Source organism: Cimex lectularius, unplaced genomic scaffold (assembly GCF_000648675.2).
Source record: "Cimex lectularius strain Harlan isolate CLEC.00 unplaced genomic scaffold, Clec_2.1 scaffold365, whole genome shotgun sequence".
In the NCBI taxonomy this organism is placed as follows: Eukaryota; Metazoa; Arthropoda; class Insecta; order Hemiptera; family Cimicidae; genus Cimex; species Cimex lectularius.
Genome location: NW_019392896.1, coordinates 267,912 through 290,741, shown reverse-complemented (window position 1 = coordinate 290,741; position 22,830 = coordinate 267,912). Strand labels below are relative to the sequence as shown.

Sequence of the window (22,830 nt, the reverse complement as noted above, 5' to 3'; positions counted from 1 at the left end):
GTACTTGTACTCCATTCCCACTCCTCCCTGCTGGTTGTCTCCTGTTTAGATATTAGGTGAAAGCGAGGTAGAACACAGTATTATGGTCTTTTTGTACAGCACTTTTAGCTAGAACATCGGCCATTTGATTTCCTGGTAATTCTTCATGAGCTTTCATTCATCTAACCTTAACACTCTTCCCTTTTCAAATAAACTTTTTGATTAACCTCTAGTGTGTGCGTGTGTGCGTGTGTGTTTAGTAACTATTCTACATGCTCCATTTACAATATTGCATAGCAGATTAGTTTTCACGATGTATTTGAGATAAAACTGTAAACAAAATTTTAAGTAATAGCAATAATAACTCTCCTGTTATTTTCACAACTTACACTTAATTTATTATTTGCATAGAATTTAAGAATTGAACAATTTTATATACTGCTTCGAGATCAATTCTCGCTTTTGTGAAGATAAAGTCCTGTTGCCATATGTATCTGATTAATTTTCATCTTTGTCTCTCGTGGCATCAGCAATGAAATACATGTGACCCCATGTTTCTTTGGAGTCTTCACAGGAGCATTATCCGTACCGTACCAAATTGTTTACACATTTCCTTAATGAGAGAAAAAGGAGCACAGGAATAGCATATCAGAAGTGTGCTAAGAGCAGCCTCTTTTAAACCTAGTACACACTGGATTCTTCGAATCGATTCGTGTTGAGGGGCAGAGTAATTCATTGTTCTGATGCAGCCCCGACTCTGCTCCGCAACAAAGAACTGTATCCAGACCAAGATTCAGTTCACATTCATCACTGCCTGCGAAAATGATGGAGGAACTAGCTCTCTCGGGAATTTCCCTTGCTCTTTTTTACATTGCACGTAGTGCATCCAATCGGAAGTGCATTAAAAAACGCCCAAAAAGATGGTGGGTGATGTTTCGGCTAAACCGTTCAATGGTTGGCTTTTCAATTCCTGATTTCTGTATTCTGTGAATGATATATCCCACAAACACCAATGGGAATGCACATCTTCAATAAACTGTAAAGTCAACTCGGTACTCCACAACATACCTTTATACAAGACTCTATCAAAATCTTCAAGAAAACACTCACTAGAACGTCAACTAAACAAATAAGCAAGAGCGCTTGTTCCAATTCACGTACACACTGGGAAATGTTGCACAACATTGAGTCAAAGAATCCCACATTGGATAGGATTCAAAAGTCTGAAAATGCTAGCCCGCAACACACCAGATTCATTGCAACAGTGAGTTGGGGCAGCGAGGACTCAGGCTAGACGCAGCCAAGACTCCAGAGATTCTGAGTCGATTCAAAGAATCCCAGTGCGTACTTACCTTAACGGAATCTCGCTCATTTCCCTCATTATACAATGAACTTTAACCCATTTCAAACTAACTTCCCAGCCAGCATTGTTTAGACATGGTAAAGTCTTTTGGATATTTTCGATCAACTGTTTCTTTTTACTCAAATTTTTGGTGGTCATTATTGAGATCTCACTATTTGAATACACAATCAACCAATGGCTTTTAAACTGATCTTGAAATTGTTTCCCCCACATCAATGCTTTCCTTATCACCATCAGCTCTGTTTGATTATTGGAGAAAAATTCAGCTAGACTGAATTTTTCTTCATGTACAATGTGTACATGTACATGTTGCACACAACTCAAAGAAATTGCCATATAAGAAAGGGAACAAACACAATACTACATAATAAGAAACACAGATCAGATGCTTTAATGTTCTCTGCCAACACAGACCCAAAATTTCTTTGGTTGGAATGATACATAATAGTTGTTTAGATTTTTTTTATGTTTAACTTTTCATCGTATTATCCATAACTTTCTTTTTTAATAAGCTTTATTTTGATATTGATTTCCTATATTATTGACAGTTTAACAATACAATAAGGAGGGGTGAGTATTTATAGTCGTAAAATATAAATACAATTTAATGTACAACTTATTACAATAAATTTATTTATATTAAATAGTTGCCTCATACACAATCCATATATGCTCACTTACTCACTCTCATTTGCACACACTCACACATAAACACACTCTCATTAACAAAAATGCACTTAAAGCAACATATGGGATCTAAAGTTCTAACATGAGTAATATTTAAATCCCAAGCTATAATCAATTAAGTTTGGAATCAATAGCTATTTAGAGTTGTACACAATGTCACTTAAAATGTTTTGCAGAAAATCCTTGTAAAAGCACCACAAACCTCAAGGTGTCAGAGATACACCATTCTTGGTACAGGTGGAAGGAATTACGTACAAGTAAGTACATGTAAATTCCAACAGTGAGTTGATTTTTAATTCACTTTTCATTATAGCACTTATTAAAAGGTAAACAGCAAATCGTATGTTCATTTACGATTTTGGATTGCATTGGAGAGCCAGTCCATGGCAGACTCAAGCCCTTCACCTTTCACAGCAGAAGTCTTGAAGATTTGGAATGTCCGATTCTTGAGTGCATCTAACCCAAGTGCTTGATGGACTTCTGCCACACTCATGCAACCGTCCATATCTTGTTTGTTTGCAAGCACTACGAGAATCGCACCTTGCAGTTCTTCTTCCTGTTTAAAATTTTGTTTTATTATTTCAACTCACTTCATTATGTAGCTCACTACTTACATTTAACATATAATACAGTTCATCTTTGGAAATTCCTATTCTATCTTTATCTGCTGAATCAACAACATAAATAATGGCATCTGTATTTGCATAATAACATCGCCAGTAAGGCCTAGAAAAAATGGAGTAATTTTATTAATAAGAATAAAAATCATTCAAAATAAACATCATTTACAACCATTAATAATTAATAATTATTATTACTTTTATTCTTTAATAAATTTAAGAAAATGTAGTTTACAAATAGAATCAAATAAATCAAAATTAATTTTCATAGCAAAAGAACTATGATACCTGCTTAAACTTATTTATTGTTTTTATTAATAATTCTTTCTGTATGTCAGTAATAATCGGTTTCAAATTTCTTTAAGATAGACTCAGTCCCAACATCGCCAAGGACTGTAACACTGTTTTACGAATTATTAAAAACTTAATTATGTCAATTTAGAGAAATTTTTAAGATTATTTTGCCCTGATGATGTCCTTAAAATATTACTCAAAATCTTGGCCGATAACATTTATAACATTTTGTATTTCTTCTAAAGTAGGAATTGGGCCGAAGAATAATGATGGATGGTCACCTAGCTTTGTTTGCCTCTGCCCATGGGTGCTCCAGCCTGTGCGTAATCTATGCTTGACTGATGAGCAACTTTCTAACTTGGCTTCTTATTGATTGCTTTGTCTTCAGAAAGTTTCATTATTTGGCTTCAACATCTTCTGTTCGATAAACCGCAATTGGCCTTATTTTTCTTCTTCTTTTTTTATTTCAACTTCAACTCAAATATTTACAGAAAATACATGTACTGTATTTTAATTTTCAATTTTTATTATTAAATAACAAGCTCCTACCGCTCGCCTTTCTCCATTATCCACATTATACAATTTAATTTGTTTTTACAGCCAGACCAAACCAGATCCAGATTATTTGTGAGTAAAAAAGTGATCAATACATCAAACACTTTAAATTCTTTCAACACTCACCATACAAGGCAAGTTGTAATAGTAATTTTAATAAACCGAGTAATTGTCAGATGTGGTTATTTGTAGCATTCAACAATGCATACTTCTGAATCAAATTTGTGAAAATTTTCAAGTACATTTGTAATTGCAAAGATGTGACAAGTGAAACAAAATGAAAATAATATCAAAATGGTCAAAGATAGTTATTACCTTATACTCGTCTGCCCTCCAAGATCCCATACTTGAAACTTGAGGTTCTTATAAGAGACTTGTTCTACATTAAACCCAATGGTAGGTATTGTTGTGACCACTTCGCCCACTTGGAGCCTGTACAGAATGGTAGTCTTGCCCGCACCATCCAATCCTAAAATGAGAATCCTCATTTCTCTACTACCGAATAGATTTCTAAAATAACTTAAAAGCCCTCCTGAAATAATAAAATTAAATAAAAATATAAAAAGATGTAACATGTTTTCAAATAATATAATTCTGTCACAAACATGCACAGATTATTTATTTATATATGGATACCATCCTTATACAAAAATATGAACATGTATTACAAGTAATACACATAAAAAGAGCTCATCACGTTAACTTTATTCAAACTAACTATCAATAAATGATTATTTAGATATCGAGAGATGTGGTCTGGTGTGATGTAGGCTTAGAAAAACATTTTCTTTATCTTCTATCAATATGAATATTATTATAAATAACACCATATTATGTGTAAACATTGTAATGATTTGTGTAATATTAAGTGATCGTTAAGTAATGATTATTTAGAGATCGTGAGATGCAATCTGGTGTGATGTAGGTTTAGAAAAACACTTTCTTTATTGTACCAACATTTTGATCTTTATTGAGATCATCTTCAGGGGCTGGGACTCATAAACATTGTTTAATTGTACAAATACATTTAGGGTGTGAAAAAATGAATTTATACAATGATATACACAATATAGAAATTTTGAGTTTAATCAAAGTATTTGTACTAACTCACTTTTCTAAACCTACATCACACCGGATTGCATTTCACGATCTCCAAATAATAATTACAATGTTTACACATAATACGGTGTTATTTTTAATATTCATGTAGAAAGAAGATAAAGAATTTTTTTAAATGTAAATACAAAGAATATATATGCCTAGATTGTCAAGATATGTTTAGCAAATTGTGAAGTTGGTTCAGAAAAATATTAATACAGGAATTAAATAATTGTAAGTGAGGGATGTCATTCTTTCACTTCTATAGACTCATTATGTAGCATTTTTCAACATTTAGTATTAACTTTTAATGAACCCTACATGGAATGAAAATTTGTCAGAATGAATCAGTCGGCCATCCTCATTCGATTGAATTGTTATTAATATTTTTAGGTCTTGGGGAAAAAGGAGAGGAATGGAATGGCATATAATAAGAGGAAAATCGTTGACAAAAATATTAAACAACAGAGGCGAGAGATGAGCACCTTGTGGAATAATGAGGTTCATATCGTAATTTATACAATAGAAATGATCACATACTGCAGGTCTAATCGTTATTTGACTGTTATTCAGAATAATTGTACACGTAAGATAATGTACATGTAACCTTACACGTGCGTGATTAAGTCAATTGTTGGAAAATTACCACCATTCACTCTAGTTGAATTCAAAACTTTGATTTCAATTTATGAACTTACCCATTTTCAACTCGATACAATAACAAACTTGAGAAAAAAGAATAAAACCCCCGAAAAAAATCTTCCCCGTCGGTTGGGTTCCAGTTAACACAACCCACCGATTGTCGATCTACGGCCACTTCGACCATTGCAGATAAGAATCAACATGACTAGAGGATAGTAGAGAAAAGAGAGGACGATTGATTGTCAATGAACGAGAGATGGCGCTTACACTTCACTCACTGGGAGATTCCGGCTTTTTTGGACAGATTTTTTCGCTGATTCAGTATTCCACGCAAAATCTGGTATTAAATGCAATCCTACGGCAAAGAATTAGTATTCCCAAAAAGATTGTATCGTTTAATTTCACTTTGAGCGGTAACAAGGGTAAATTCAAATAAAAGAGCTCTAATAGACAATATTATATTTTTGTACAGTGTTGTTGAGTTTAAAAAATCAGTGTCATGAGAAAGACTCACGGTTCATCTCAGTAACACTTTACATCAGATAATAAAATAGTCAATTTCTTAGAAATAATTACTTTGTGTTAGGAGGACCAACAAAGTTTATGACCTCAAAGTACAAAGAGTCTGCTGGAGTCAAGGACATAGTAGTCAGTCCCTAAGAGGAAATGGAGGAGTGGATTCACTCACCATAACAGCAACACATACTGGGGAATTTCATCCCATTATGCTACTGTTAAGTAACACCAAACAGACATTGAATACGGCTGATTTGGGAAAAGGCAAGCTTGGTAGAGCACAGGGGGCACGGGGTCGGTATACCAAGTCAATGATCCCCACCATGTCTTCTACATGGTTCAAAGAAGTTGAAGGAGGAAAATCCTTTTTTTCAATCCTTGTAAGGATTCAGACTAATCATGGCAGAGTAATCATTACTTGAACCAAATAAACCGTAGAACTTTGCTCAACTGTCCGATTCGTGATGAGCTAGAGGATAAAGTCATATCGAACTCTTATGAACAGAACATGAGGCTTAAAGAGAAAGACTGTTTGAAAGTCTCAATCACAAGAGTGATGACTAAGCCGTTCAATTTACAAACTCTAATACAGTCAGAAAATGAGTGTATATATAAAGAAATTTTCAGGTTCATACAAGATAGCAGGATCGAAATTTGATGTGATTCTCTGTTTATTTTAATTATTAATTTGTTGAAGTTGTGAGGAGTGGTCAAGAATGAGGTAGTTTAGAAAAACACCTTTTTCATTTTTTTGCCAATGTTTTGACCTTTATTCAGGTCATAAAGTGTGGTGCTATTCTTGTGGTGTCATATTGGCTTTGTTTGAAAGTGTTGAGCTAATTAATTATTAAGTTGTTGTTAAATATAATTATTTATTATAGAATTGTTACAATTTAAATCCATTGTTAAATTATTTATTTATTATAATCTATTAAATTTATTATTAGATACTTAAGGACATAATTAATTTCTAAACCCAAACTAGATGTATGTCAAACAGACAAAGCCAAATTTTAAAAAAAATTATTTTATTATTTCAGTCTTCATTGCATAAATAAAATTAATTTTACATAAGAAATTAGTATTTCTAAACAATGCAAGAACAAAAATTCTCCAAAATTGAGTTAAATTTGTATTGATTATATAATAATGTCCATTTTTCTAGCTAATTTAAAAATAATTTTATTTTGACACAATTTTTTTTCTTCTGTGAAAGGGGTCCACTGATTAAAATATTTGGAAAGCTCTGTTCTATTTAAAGCAGACACCAGTCTAAGAAAAATAGGACTTCTACAGTTATGATTCAGAAAGTCTCGAAAATGTAATTAGGTATAGATTATTTTGCACTGTCCACTTTTCCTCGCTAAGTTGGTCAAACGCTTTGGCATTTTGCGATCTTCAGTGCTAGATCTGAGCAACAGAACAACCCAGTGGGGATCGGCAGCTTAAACTGATCAGAAGACCAAATTACACGTTCATCACTCTGCAGATGACATGGAAAAATCTTACAAGTTTCCAACAGTTTGCTGTTAACAAACATTCAGTGCCTGCAATTCTGTATTATTAAATGGGGAATGTTGGAGGTCCTTAGTGAGATTCTTGAGTGATGCATTCAAGTAGAGCTTATTAGAAATGTGAATTTTATTTATATTTAATAATACCTAAGAAAATAATTTACATTTTTATTGCTTTACACTTATTTAAATTAACAATACATATATGAATTTAATACATAATATCAATCTTTGAATTACTCAATAATGTGGAATATAGACAAATAGTTCATTCACGTTTCACAACAATTTTACACAAAACCATCACAAGGATAGCACCACACTTTACGTGAGTATGAAATATTTGGTTCAAAATTTGTATTTACATCTGTATTGCATTGTAATTTACCCAGGCCCTGAAGATGGTCCAAATAGAGGTTGAAACATCAGCAAATAAATAAAATAAAAAAAGTGTTTTTCTAAAATACTTCATTATTGACAGCCCTTCATGATTTATAAAAATTAATGATTTTAGTAAATGAAAAAAAGTGGAAATCTACCTAAAGTATTCATTCATATTAACTAGGTATTGCTTTTTTTTCAAAAATAAATAAATGTGTATTGTGGATACCCTCTAGTATTTTCATAGAGACAGTTGATATAAAAAAAGTGTCAATAACAATCAATAAGTAGGCCCATGAATAAAAAAATAGTTTCACTTAACCAGAACCCAATAAGCCAGTATAGAAGATAATCTATACTTAGCAAGACAGTTTTTAGAATTGTTTTATTAAAATTTTGAAAATAAAACATTTAGCCATCTACATTTGGAATCTTTACAATTCTTTAGCAATATTTCTCAGTTTAAAACTGATAAAGTAACCAAAATAAGTTAGTAGCACAGTATATTTAATTTTAACTTAAAAATAAAGTCCTGAGTCTGTTTAAAAGGCCATGGACTACTTAGGAAATGAGAAAAAACATAAAACCAAAACCGTAAACAACTTGGATGATTTGCCTTATGTCCTTCTCTCATTCATCACCAGCGCACTTTATCTCATCATGCCAGGCATCATCGTGTTTACAATCTTTCGAGTTACTATTGTTGCGTATGTACATATTTATTTATTTTATTTATATTAAAATAATGATATATACTCAAAGAAAGAAAAAGGACAATCATATTTTGTTTATTGCAAATTATATATTTTTATTGTTATATTAATTAAACTTATTAAATACTTATTTTAATGTAAACCAAATTAAACAAGATTAGAAATTATGAGTTTTAATAAAAAATAATTAATTACGATTGTTTAAAATTAAAAATAAATTCTGCTCATCATACTTATCCATAAAATTCAATTTTAATTCTTACCGTAGTTTAAATATTATAAAAAACTTCTATCATAGAACCAGAATGTTTCATTTAGAGTGCTGGGGCACATCTCTGGAATTCCCATCCATGCCATATAAGGTTGGCCCACCCCCTTTGAGCTTTCAGGTGTAAAGCTTGCAAACCATCCTTGATTTGATCAAAAACTCAACGTGATCTTGTGGTTATACTCTTTTTCTTCTCTTTTATACTTTTACTTTATACCTACGTCCCTCCTTCCTTAATATTCAACTAAGTTAATATCATACAAATTTTGTTTATTAATTATTATTTCTTGCATTATGTTTTGTAATCTTTTTGTTATTTAATTATTTTATATTTTTCAAAATGGCCCAAGCCCTATTAGGAAAATGTTTTTTGACAAATATATTTCTATTTGTATTACTAAAAGAAAATTCACCAAAACACAGGAAAATCATTTAATTCGATTAAAATTTAACTAATAATTTTTTTTACCTAGTTTTGCTGATGATTAAAACAGTTTTTTGGTGTTTTGTTGAATTTTCTTTGAAACCATCATAATTAAATAATTTTTATTAAAACTCACGAATTTTTCCTCTCATTTAATTGGTTTCCATTAAAATAAGTATGTTGTAATTAATCTAATGATAAAAATATATACAGTTATATAGTTTGAAATTAAAATAAAAACACAATTTTTTTTCTTTTTTGTCCTTGAGTAAATATATTTAGAGAGAGATAAGATCTGTGGCAATAATTGACTAATTATTAGTCGCTGTTTGTTGGCTGCTAGAATGGCAAGTATGGGGGTCTCGCTTAATCTTGGCAGGGATGCAGATGGGTACAAAAATGGCTAGTGTCGAAAATGTGAATCTTAAGAACTTAGATCAACCAGGAGTAGGGTACCATATAACTGCTACCAAGGTCAACATTGGAGTTAAAGAAAAGAAGAGGGGAGTAATAAACAAGTGGGATTAAATCATTGTGTTGCCCTGTGTTGAACAAACAAGATAGATTTTAAAGCATAAAGAGAGGAAGAGAACAGAAAAAATGTCTAATCTACAATTTTTGTGATGTTATCTGATTTGAGTGCCATGACTTTCATTTTTATCTAACTGACCATTGTAAATGTTTTCTGATATACCCGTATAAAAAGTCCACAAACAATATGACATTACATGCAGTAAGGTGAATTGAAAAGAAATATTTCTATTAATTACATTTTTAAGCTTTTCTTTGAATGTTGCAGGCAACTTCAAGAGATCTGGGGTGCCTCTGGAAATTTCTGGCAATCAGGATGGGAAAAAATATTAGATATTGCAGGAGAAGATCCTTACACATACTGGGTTTACGGTAATTTATACAAGTATACCTCATTTATAGTCCAAATCATTATGTATCATAACTAAAACTTTTAAGAAAGGACTGTATTTTCATAATATTTTTTATTTGACTTTATTCATATCCAGTTCTTTGTAAATACATTAACTCTTTCATGAAATTTTGAATAAACCTGAATTTTATCCATAATTTTTTGGATATTAAAACTTTTATTGTTAGATTTTTAAGTATTTAAAACATTGAAGAAGTTAATTTTAAAATTTCCTGTTTGTTATTTATTAATGAGTGGAAATTCCTATCTAAATTTTCATTTATTTATTTGCTTAAATAATGCAACATAATTTTGCTATTTTAATGCTAAGCATTAAAATTTTTTGTTCTATAGGTACGTTGCTCCAGACTTTTGTAGTGTATTGGCTGATTGGGGCGGTGTACACCGTCCTGGACTTGATTGACAAACCAGCCATGCTGCGGAGATACAAAATACAACCAGGAATGAATGAACCTGTTAACAGAGAACGACTCATCAAGGTTTTTAACTTTGAATAATCTTAGACTAAACACATTTTATTTTATTTGTAAAGAACTACTACTACGTACTATGTTTTTTTGCAAATTTTATAATGTGAAGTTCTCTGATATAATTTAAAAGTTTTTCTCTTATTACCAATAACTATTTGTTTACAATTTTAGTTTTCTATGTTCAAAAATATCTACAGTTGCAAATGACACTAATAAGTAATAAAATTTCCTCCTGTATACAACATTACAAATCTTCACTAAAACAAATCCACTTATTGGTTTTTCTTTCAGGTAATTATTCAAGTGTTGTTCAATCAAACAGTGGTTGGTTTGCCTGTTACATTGCTCAGTTATAAGATTATGGAATGGAGAGGAATACATCCATTGAGGGAACTGCCCACATTCCATATGGCCATTGTAGAAATCACTTTTTGCGTAATTATAGAGGAAATATTTTTTTACTATTCTCACAGGTATGCCATTTTACATTATTAGTAATGAAATTGAAGAAAACAATTCAACTGGTTTTCATGTTTGTCTTTTAGGAATTGTGATTTTGATAAATAACTTCTATATAAATATATAAAAATGCATAACATTGAAACTGAAGTATTAGTCACACTCTATAGCATAGTTTAATCACCCCAACAGTTATCAATAGGTGATATTTTCACTGTGTCAAGTAAATTTGTAATACTTTTTCTTTATCTTGTGTGACGTACACTGGTTTTAATTGTTGGCCAATTCAAATTCCATCAATTTGTCATCATGTAAATAATTGTATTTTACTGTTTTCAAAGTTTTATTACAATTAATATTTGATCTCTTTTTGAAGTCAAAGGTGATGTCCCACATCATAGTGGAAAGACAGATAAAATAAAGAAGGGCTGTAGCTAGAAAGAATTTGATAATTGTTTACCTATAATAAAAATAACGTTAAACTTCACTTTACTAAGTCTGTATATTCTTGTGAGTTTAAATTTAACCCGAATACAATTTAGATTCACACCATCAATAACCTCTGATCTCCTTATTAATAATTGCAGTTAAATTTAGATTGGTCTCTGGAAAAGGTCAATCATTAATCATATAATAAAAGTTAACATATATACAACATATAACATAATAAAGGTTAAAGATTAAAAAGCAGTTAGTCTCTTTATAACCAGCATTGAACTATTGTGTAATCTCCTAAATATTCTCTCTATAATATAAGCTTAAAACTTTTTACCAGATTCCAAAGCTTTGTTAAGGACTCCCATGGTTCAGTTCTGGCCTTTTCCAGTAGAATCTCAGCTTGCTTAGGTCTTTGCACCAACAGAAAACATATTCCACTGTTTCTTCTTCTTCCTCGCTTAAACTGCACAGGCTTGTTTCTGCTGCTCTGAATGTATACATGTGCATCTAGAGTCACAGGCCAACTATCATTCTATTCCAACCATGCTCTAAATTGGTAGTTCTGCCATTAATTTTTTGGAGATGTTCCTTTTATGAACTTATTCGTATGCCTCTGTTCTGGAATACATTCTCATTGAATTGAGGACCGATTCTTAATCCATTGCTTGATGGATCTACATTTTTGGTAGTTTGGTATGCCACAAAAGAGTTCAGGGCCAATAGTAGTCCTAATTGAACTTTCCTTTGCCATTTTATGAGCCTCTTCTTGTCCCTCTGCTCTAATACCCAGTGAAGGGTAATTTTGTTGTTATTCTCAATGTCTATAGAGCTCTCACATACTCCCAATGGCTCTGGACTTTATTACCAATAAGGTAGTTACCATTGGCTTTTAGTGCTGCCTGACTATCCAAGTAGATGGCTATTGTTTTGTTAATAGTTCCTAGCCTTTTTATTTCCTTGGCATAATGTTAATAAACACTGTCTCTGCTTGAAAGATGATGGTATATTGCCCAAAGCTTGTATAACTTCAAGTCTTTGGTTTATTTCCTTAGATAGCAGCTTCTGACCCATACTTGCTCTTAGACTCATCTGTATTCTAGATGTAGGCATCATTAATCAGGATCACATTCTCCCAGACTGCTCTAGCTGGTATTTTAATTTGAAATTTTTTATAAAATCTGAACTTTGGGGTCATGGCCTTATCTGGCATCTGTTGTCTCGTATGGACTGACTAAGGTAAAACCGAATATAAATCGACAAGAAAATGACTTAGACTTTATTGACTATAGACTGCTGTCGAACACTAACATAAGACATAGTTACATACATAGACACATACATCTCTAAGACCAGCGCGACTCGACTTAGTACAATGATTATCTGGTGGAGCAGAACACAACACCGCCCTCCCCATAGTATAAAAAACAATATTTTATAATAAATATATACAATATTATTTATACATATAAACATAGTTATACAATTTACAATACACAATATAATACTACTATACAATATACAATACTACTATTTTAACTGACAACGAGAAAACCTCTTAGGTGGTTTAATGTTTGTTCTCAAATTATACATACTCCTTAGTGGAGTATGTGGGACTGTGTTAGGACTGGGGATATGAGACAGACTGGGAGAATTTGTAGAGATTACAGTTTGATCAATATCTTGTTTAGGACTCTTAAGGATACTAGGACTTATCATTGGATTACAGATTGCTTCCGACGACCAGTTGCGTTGTGGGACATCATTAAAAGAACATACTCTTCTCTTCAAATCTATTACATGTACTTTTCTAACTACTCCATTTGTTTTTACTAAATACATCATGTTTCCAATTTGTTGCAGACCAACGCTGGAACCCACTTGACAAAACCCTTAAAGTTAATATTCCTTACCATAACTTGTTCACTGACATTAAAAAAAGGAACTTTTAACTGATGCCTACTAACATTTTTATTGTTTCCAAGCTGAAATCTGACTTCTTTTGGATTTAGCACAGACATGGGTGTTCTAGGATTGAATCTAAACATAAGTGAAATTCGTGAAACGCCTTGATGGTATATAGTGATACAATGACAATAAATCAAACAAACGATCTTGAATAGACGATATCGCTGGCCTGTGGGACATGAAGGACTTAATCAGTAACTTTTTTTTTAACCACATTCAGCTAATCCATTTGATTGTGGATTGTATGGTGCACTATGCCGTAACCTAATTTGACGCTGATGGCAAAACGATAAAATCTCACTAGAGTTGAATGGTGGACCATTGTCAGAGATTATGACTTTTGGGTACATAAAACTAGAAAACACCTCATTTAATTTTTCAATAATGACACTGACTTTTGACGAACTAACGTGAAAGCATTCAATCTATTTCGAGAATGAATCGACAATGACAAAAAATTTCAGACCTTTTAACTCAAGAACTCAAAAAAATCAATGTGCACTCTCTCCCAACAAGATGTAGATGTAGGCCAAGGTTTTCTCACCTCATTGCTATTATTTTGAGTTGCCTGACAAATTTTGCACAACCCAACAAATTTTTCAATCTGTTCATCCATGTTTGGCCACATAAGATCTAGCCAACTCATTTGATCTTACAATGCCAGCATGGCTATGGTGTAACATGGTCAAAACCTTCATCCACAAGCTCTTAGATATGACGATTTTATTTCCTAGAAATAGACAACCCTCACTCATAGTTAGCAAATTATGGACCTTAAAATGCAAAAAGTTCTGACTGACGAGACAATTCGACCAAGAAGACTTTAGACATTCACTAACTGACTTTAAGATAGGATCGGATAAACTAGGACTTTTTATTTCAGTAAACGGAATTAAAGGTGTGGACATATAAATGAAATTTGCGACATCTAAATCAGGGCAACTTGTTTTAATGGTAAACGAGACATAATATCTGTTTGGGGTATAGATTTCCCTTCTTTTCTAGACGAATCTATATTGGTAAGCTGACAAAATAATACACCATCTAACAATTCTAGCTGGTGCATTTGGTGGAATTTTCTTTGTTTCAGAGAAAATAGACTTTAGTGGCTCATGGTCACTGACAATTGTAAAAAATCTGCCAAAAAGATATTTATGATATTTGGTGACCCCAAATATGATAGCAAGTGCCTCATGGTATAATTGACTTTAGTTCCATTCTGCTGTGGTAAGTGATGCAGACTCAAAAAAGATGGGTTGTTCAGAACCATCAACAATGTGGCTTAACACTGCACCAACTCCATAGGAACTGGCATCTACTGTCAACACGACGGGCTTAGACGGGTCAAAAGGCACTAACAGTGTCCTTTCAGCTAATCGCTCTTTGGAATGTTGAAAGGCTTTTTCACACTCCAGGGACCCTGACCAGGCAACATCTTTCCTAAGTAGGTTGTGCAATGGTTCAAGCACACCTGCCCTCATTTCAATGACATCTACCTGCACCAGAAAGCTGAAATCCCAAAAAGTCAACTGACTTGACTAGGAATTCGCTTTTCTTAACATTATTTTCCTCTAACTTGGACAAAACTTTATTTAATGTTTGATGACAACTTTATTCATCCTTCCCTCCTAGTAAAATATCATCCAGGTAGGCACCGCATGACTCTATGTCCTTCAACAAACAATCCATCACCATTTGAAAAATCGCTGGAGCTGACGCAACACCAAACACCAATCGCTTATACCGATAAAGCCCCCATTGAGTGTTTATGGTTAGAAGATGTTTACTCTCCTCTTCCACCTCTAGTTGCAAATACATGCATTTGACAAATCTAATTTATAGAAATATTTACAATTGACAAATTTGTTGAAGATATCTTCTGTCCTCGGTATAGGATACTGATCTACCTTTACAAATGGATTTAATGTTACTTTTAGATCCACACAAAGGACAACCCTACCATCCATTTTTGGGACGCATACTGTGGGTGAGGCCCATTGGCTATAATTTGTTTTTTCTACAATGCCCTCAGATTCGAGACGGTTTAATTCCCCCTGGACATCTGCCCTTAGGACATAAGGCACCTCATATGCCCAGTGGAATACAGGGTTGGGGGAGAGATAATCAAGTGGGAAAGTTTCAAAAAAAGAGTAGATAGCAAGGGGGATTTCTTATTCTGCCAGAAATTGCTGGTATTGGAGGCAAGTTGGCGGATGTGGAGGACAATAGGATGGTTTTCGATTAGTATTCGAGAGGATAAAAATCTACCTGTGACCAGGAACGTACGATGGGTGAGAGGCATCTCCTTAGCTTCCACTTGAAGAGCGTTAATTGGCGTGGATCTCATAGCTCCCAAGCACACTCTGAGGGATTTATACTGGATTTTGTCTAATTTAGCCAAATTAGCAGCATCTCCATGCAATAATGATCCAAAATCCAGTCTTGAAAGTACCAGTGCTCTATAGAGAAGTAGTGCAATGCTAGGGTGTGAGCCATAGCGAACTTTAGTAACACACCTGATTATATTTATGAATTTTTCGCAAACATCAACCTGGTAATTGATGTGATCTCTCCATAGTAGCTTACGGTCAAACATGATGCCAAGGAGCTTCAACTTGTCCACAATTTTGAAGTTATAAGGACATAAGTTTATATTATCTGCTAAAGGAGTTGTACGTTTGCGAGAGAAAACAGTTACAGAGCTGTTAGATTCAGATAGGTTAAAGCATGGTTAAAAATCCATTCATTTAGAGAGGTCATTGCTTCAGTCATCTGTTCTATAGCCTGATTCAAGTTACAATGGAAGCAGTATACGGTGATATCGTCTGCAAATTGAAGAGTTTTAATATTTGGATGGAATTGTTGATTAAGTGAAGACGTATAAATAGAGAAAAGAGTAGGACTTAATACTGCTCGTTGGGGAAGCCCATTACAGACCATCAATGGGCCAATAGTTTTATCGCAATATCTGACTATTATTCTTCTATTAGTAAGCAAGTTTTTGACGGCCATAATGATCCGCATAGGAACTTTGATGTCCCTCATTTTGTTGATCAAAGTAATGATATTGACACTGTCAAAAGCGCTAGATAAGTCAAGGAAGGCCGCTAGCACATAATAATTTTGGGAGTTCTTCTATATATCAGACATAAAAGAACTGAGGACGTCAAAGGTGTTGTGGCCCTTGCTGAAGCCATGCTGGATGACTGGAAGATTATAATTTGTTTCAAGCCTCCATTCTAGGCAAGCTTTTATCATTCTTTCAAACGTTTTGGCAACTACTGAAGATAAAGCGACTGGTCTATGTGAGTTGGCTGAATCAGATGGTTTTCCAGGCTTAAGAATTGGTCTAATTATTTGGGTGGTCCATTCTGGAACCTTAATATCGTTTATACAAGTATTATTAATGATGTTAAGCAGTTTTGTATGGGCAGATCGAGGCAATTCTTTAAGCATGCTGTATTGTATACCATCTTGACTAGGAACAACTTTTTACTGGATTTGATTGCCGTTTCCAGTTCCATAGCCGTGAAATGTTGACCCATATTTGTGAGCTCAGCAGAAGCAAGATTCAATGGAGGAATGAATTGGGGAACCATGGGAGGGGTGACAGTTAGCAAATTCATCAACCCAGTCTAAGTTAGTAATATTACTAGAACTGAGTTTAATACCTGATAGCGCTCTGATTTTTCTCCAAACTAAGGATGTTGGCGTTTCTCTGTTGAGGGATTCACAAAACTGGCGCCAGCTATTTTTTTTTTTCTTTGAATATCCTTGTGCATTTGGCTGAAGCTCTTTTTACCTCTATTGGACCAATTGGGATTATTTTTATAAATGGAATATTTTAGACGGCTTTCATTCCTCATCCCACCATATTTGGGAGTGCCGCGTTTTCTTGACATTTTAAATTGGTCGCTGTATGCTGGTAAGGGAACGCGCTAGTAGTAGCTGCCTGGTTCAATAACTGAATAAAATCAGAATAATTTCAAGGCTCATTCGTAAGAAGCAGATTACTTATTGAGCTTCTACATAGGTCCCAGTTGGCTTTGGATGCTATCCAACCCTCACGGAAAGGCGGTAAATGCCCCTCAGCATCGCATCCTGTAGTATAATTGATTAAAATACAAAGATGATCAGAGCCAAGAGCATGATCTAGTACCCTCCAAGAGCAATAGTGAGTGAGGGATGGGGAGGTGACAGAAAGATCGGGAATGGAAGGGTTACGATGAAGGTAGGAGATCCATCATTGAGAAAGCACAGGTAACTATCATTAATAAATTCCAAGAAATTTCTACCTGTGCAGTCGGTATAGGAGGATCCGAAAACAATGTGGTGCACATTGAAATCGCCACCCAGAAGAAAGGGAGTGGGGAGTTGTGAGATTAAGGAAAACCAATCATCGGGAGCTAAGTTAAGGTTTAGCATAAAGAGAGGCAAAAGTCACAAGGGATTGGTTGATTTTGAGCGTAATTGCACATATTTGAAGACTATGGTTAAAATTATGAGTGAAATGTAGGATTTGATAATTGAACGACTGTTTTATTAAAATACCACAGCCATTGTAACCATCATAACGATCGACACGTATGAAATCGTATCCGCAAAACGATAATTGTAGAACGGGGTTGCACCAGGTCTCAGATAGAAGAGCGATATGAATGTTGTTATCTAGCAACAAAATGTCGTTTCTGTTTATTTGCTTGTAGGGATCTTACATTCCACTGCAGTATGTGCATCGAGGGTAGAGCCATTAAAGAATAATATTAAGGGGAAGAAATAAGTGTGGAAGGATAATAGGAAGACGGATATAATGAATAGATAGAAGCGTTAAATATTTAGCACAAAAAGAAAAGGAGAAATGAGAGTAGTTTTTGTGGAAGGAATAAAAATTAGTCATTTGAGGAGAGTTTATCATTAACCTAACTCCATGGTGTTTTGGTATTTGGCTTTTAAAGCGTCCACTATATCTTTGTTAATCTTGACAATATTATACAGCACTGAGCCAATCTGATCAACTATTTGTGTTTCAGTCATATTTGGGTTATTATTTATAATTTATATACTTTAATAATTTGTTAAGTGTATCAATATACTTTTCGGACTAGGAGACAGCGTAAGGGTTATAGGTGATAGGGTTTGTAGGAGGGTTGGTGTCCATGGAGATGTAGAAATAGGCTGGGAAGAGAGGTAGAGGAGGTTCGAGGCTTCTTAACAAGCATTTTTCGATAGGAGCTCGGTCGGAAGAGCGGTCTTCTTCCAATGGAGGATATTCAGAGAGAGATAGTGAACTGTTAGGGGCATCACTTTTCTTATTGGTCGCTTGCAAAGGTCTATAATTTATTGAAACAGCCGAGGCATAGGAAAATGCAGAATATTTCTTTTTATTTTCATTGTAAACCTGAATATATACTGGGCAGTCTGCCATTAGCTATGTGATTAGCTGAACAGTGAACACATTTAGGAGGACACATTTTATACGATTTTTACCTGTAGAGCGAATGTCCAGAATATCATTATTATTTAACATGTTATTGTTTTGGAACAACCACTTTCCAAGTAACATAGGATGAGCCCTACCCACATTATCTGTTGTTCCTTCAACAAAAACAAAATACAGACCTTTATCATCTGTACTAAAACAATTTTCACTCAGGTGCTTGTCTCTGCTGTCAATTTTTTCAACTTCTCTATGAGCCATTAAATCAGTTTTAGTCATATAAGAAATTTTAGAATATGAATTAGGTAGTTCAGTTAATAACCTTTTGTTTTTATTCACATTGGAAACTACAATCTTACTACTCTTTTCATCAATGTTTTCAAAAATATTGGAATACATTATCTTTCTGGGGTGTAAGTTCAGATTTTAGATCCAGATTTTGGGGGCGACCAATTGACATTTTGTTAGTATGAGAGGGAAAACCCTCTCATAAATTTTGGCCACTATCAAAACAATAATTTAATGGCTATTAGTATTAAGTTATAGAAAATAAAAAATAAAAAGTATGGACAAAAATGGTTGTAAAACACAGAGTTAAGAAAATAAGTTGAGATACAATCTACTACTTATTGTATAGAATAGCCGGGTTCAGAGAGCAAGAGATAAGACGCTTCACTAACAAACAACAACGAGCAACTTAAAACTTAAAAAGTTGTTTTTAGAAATATGCAGAAATTTATTTATACTAAACTTTTTACTTAGACAAATGTATTACTTTAAAATTGAATCATAATCTATATTATTATTTAATTTTAATTTTTACAGGCTGCTGCATAGCAAATTTCTTTATAAATACATACATAAGAAACATCATGAGTGGACAGCACCTGTTGCAGTGACTGCTATTTATGCTCATCCGATTGAGCACATATTTTCAAACCTTGTACCTCCTTTCATCGGTGTCCTCTTACTTGGTTCTCATATATTTGTTGCATATATTTGGTTTTCTCTTGCTATCATCAACACTCTTAATTCCCACTCTGGGTACCACTGGCCATTTTTTCCATCCCCAGAAAGCCATGATTTCCATCACCTAAAGTAAGTAAACCATTAGACTTTATCAATAGATAGAATGCACATTAACAAACCAGTTTTTATTATTGATTAATGTTGTTTGAATTAATTCAGATTAATTTTAATTAATCGTTAGATAAGATTAATTCACCTCAACTGTTTAAAGTGTATTTATATACAAAGTAGCATCACTACAATGTTAAGTTTTAAATAAAGCAATTATAAATTATGAATGTTATCCCGCTAAAATATTTAAAAAAATTGTTTTTCAATGCAGTATGATTTTTATCAAACAAATTATTTCAATTACCATTTTCAATTAATTTTAATTTTTGATGTAGATTTAACCAATGCTACGGAGTTCTTGGGATTCTTGACTGGCTACATGGAACGGACCTCACATTTAGGGCATCACCTCATTACAAGCGCCATCAGACATTCTTGACATTAAGGCCCCCTAGGGAAATATTTCCAGATGATCCTCTCTATAGAAAAGAGGAATAGCATATACACACATATATAATATAACATATAAATAAGAAACTTCAAAGTTATAAGATTTTTATATTTGTATTTGAACTGATAGCCCATGAGGAATGGTCATTGCACCAAACATTATGTGATTAAAAATTGTGATGTACTGTTATGTATGCGGTTTGAAGGGTATAAACTGAATCCCATGCAAAATTAGATGTAACACATATTTAGCTACACTTTATAAGACAAAATTTATATATATTTATATAAATATAAAATTAAATTATAAATAATTACTGTAAGCACAATTTATTTTTATTGCAATATTTTTTAAATAAAACCTTAAGAAAGTAGAGTTCCTTTCTAGAAAACTTTTTTTTTTATTCGCTTATTTATTATATCAACTAGATTATTATTTATGTTATTTTTAATAGAATGAAAAAATAGTTATTTACATGTCATTCCCTTTCAGTTATATTGTATTTTCTTTTCTTTTTTCTCCCATTCTATTTGTATAGTTGTTTATAGTTGCAAGTGATTTCTAAGTGATTAGGGAAAGAAGGGTTGTTGCGTTCAACAACTTATTGTTGTCAACTTTTGGAATTTGGATAAGTTCTTTTGAAATGCCTTTATTAAGATCTTTACAGTTTTCTTTCTAAACTTTTTTGAAAAGTTAAATCTTACTCACAGTTTGTAGTTTTCAATGATCCTGATTTTAAGCTAAAGCTCTAATCAGGTTGAAGGATTTACAACGATATCTCTCAACATGAATTGTAAGAGGCTCTTGTGATGAGCTTTAATCTTGAAATCTGGCTCGTTGAAAACAACAAACTTAAGATCCAGTGTATCAAAAAAGATTAAACCAACACACATCATTTCTAAAGATTTCTAAATAATCTCTATTCATTAATCAAGGAATAAATTATGTCAATCCTTGACATCTGGCTTTTTAAAAACTCTCTCTCTCTCTCTCTCTCTCTCTCTCTCTCTCTCTCTCTCTCTCTGTTTCTCTTACACTCATTGTATATTTATTTTTTTAAATTAAAAGGTAAAGTTAAAGCATGTTTTTTTCAATTTTTTCTTGAAAGATATAGTTTTTTAAATGTTTTGTAATGTTAAGAAATAACATATACTTTATATTTTTATACATTTTTGAAAAAAGGCATAGGATTACTGAAACAACAAAATTGCAATTTTCATTAAAAAAATAAAAAAATAAATAAAAAATATTTTAAAAAATAAAATGATATAAAAAAGGACAATAAGGGAGAAAAGAATAAAAATAATTACATACATTTTAACGGATCAAAATGAGTGGTGTTGTCCTTTGCAATAGTGTCATTTTTACTGCATATTAATCCATATAGGTTTACCAGTCACAATTGACCATATTAACCATTTTAATCAAGGATTTTGTTAATCTAAGGTTTTGGTTGGGATGAAAACATCTATCATATGGAGAAGATTCGAACCCTCGAATTTGAAAAATGGCAAACAAGAGGTAAAATTCAAAAGGTAGTAGGTTGAGATAGGGAGTTGGTGTCCGATGGATCAAAGTCACGATAGTTCAAGTAGTTATAGCAGTGGCGTATACAGCTGAAGGTCGTAGAATACCGCTCGTGACACTGACTTTTTTATCTCAACCAAGACCTTAGGTGAAAAGAATAATTGATTTACTGCATACATTAAAAAAAAAAAAAGTTAAGGTGGAGTGAGTATATCAATGCATTGATTCACAGTATGCGTGGTTTGAGTATAACCATCATTTTTCCACGACTCCTTTTTTTTAGAGTTGATACTGGGTATTGGTCTGAGAGTTCTTCACTGAAGATGGTACACTGCCGAAATGCGTTTGAGTAGTTCAAAAAATCCGTGAGTCAATGTACTCAATAAGTGACCCAGTTTCTGCATGAATATATTTTTTTTTATTATAAAATTCACCGCTTGGTGCACACAAACAAAATTTATTAGATATTCACTCCACAATTACAGGTGGGTACTGAAAATTTGAAAGATATAAGTTAAGTCCATTTATAAGAATATTTATAGATGGTATATGGATAATTACTACCCTTGTTGGGGCTACTTTTTTCATATTTTTCTCAATTAAAATTTCAAAGGCTATGCTGGTATTCAAACTCAGAACCTCTTATTGTTACAACTTACCAAGTGCTAAGCACCAATAATATTGGTCAACCAATTAATAACTAAAACATATTTATCACATGTAATGCAACAATTAAATATAAACAAGTTTTAAAAAAATAATTAGTTTTATTAAATAAACAATATAAAAATACATTTATATAAATGTTTATGTTACACATTATTCATTAATAATTTCAAACGCTTGGACTTAAATGTTAGAATGAATCACCCCAATGAAAACATAAGAAACAATTGACATAAGTAAATGTACTTATTGGTCCCTAAAGAAACAATAATCAACTCCGATAACACTTTTATAGAAATATCACAGCTTATAAGAATGTTCATTTGGCATTGAAGATATA

General features: G+C 32.8%; 2 protein-coding genes across 2 annotated transcripts; one reads left to right on the top strand and one right to left on the bottom strand.

Moving 5' to 3' along the window:
• Nucleotides 1-1,710: 1,710 nt before the first annotated feature.
• Nucleotides 1,711-5,442, bottom strand: LOC106673462 (ADP-ribosylation factor-like protein 1). Its single transcript, XM_014405605.2, has 4 exons — nucleotides 5,295-5,442; nucleotides 3,814-4,030; nucleotides 2,644-2,755; nucleotides 1,711-2,585 (listed from the first exon to the last, which is right to left on the bottom strand). Exons 1-4 carry the CDS (start codon nucleotides 5,296-5,298, stop codon nucleotides 2,376-2,378), a joined length of 543 nt encoding a protein of 180 aa, XP_014261091.1. The 5' UTR covers nucleotides 5,299-5,442; the 3' UTR covers nucleotides 1,711-2,375.
• Nucleotides 5,443-9,393: 3,951 nt separating this feature from the next.
• LOC106673457 (fatty acid hydroxylase domain-containing protein 2) lies at nucleotides 9,394-20,625 on the top strand. The gene is made up of 6 exons (XM_014405590.2): nucleotides 9,394-9,792; nucleotides 9,854-9,957; nucleotides 10,331-10,476; nucleotides 10,759-10,940; nucleotides 19,592-19,864; nucleotides 20,182-20,625. Exons 1-6 carry the CDS (start codon nucleotides 9,773-9,775, stop codon nucleotides 20,342-20,344), a joined length of 888 nt encoding a protein of 295 aa, XP_014261076.1. The 5' UTR covers nucleotides 9,394-9,772; the 3' UTR covers nucleotides 20,345-20,625.
• Nucleotides 20,626-22,830: the final 2,205 nt, after the last annotated feature.

Coding starts and splice junctions, on each gene's coding strand:
- LOC106673462 (XM_014405605.2), bottom strand. Junction 2,756..3,813: donor GGAGGGCAGACGAGTATAAG/GTAATAACTATC, acceptor CATTTTTTCTAG/GCCTTACTGGCGATGTTATT. Junction 2,586..2,643: donor AACTGTATTATATGTTAAAT/GTAAGTAGTGAG, acceptor AATTTTAAACAG/GAAGAAGAACTGCAAGGTGC.
- LOC106673457 (XM_014405590.2), top strand. CDS start 9,773: ATGACATTACATGCAGTAAG. Junction 10,477..10,758: donor ACAGAGAACGACTCATCAAG/GTTTTTAACTTT, acceptor TTTTTCTTTCAG/GTAATTATTCAAGTGTTGTT. Junction 10,941..19,591: donor TTTTTTTACTATTCTCACAG/GTATGCCATTTT, acceptor TAATTTTTACAG/GCTGCTGCATAGCAAATTTC.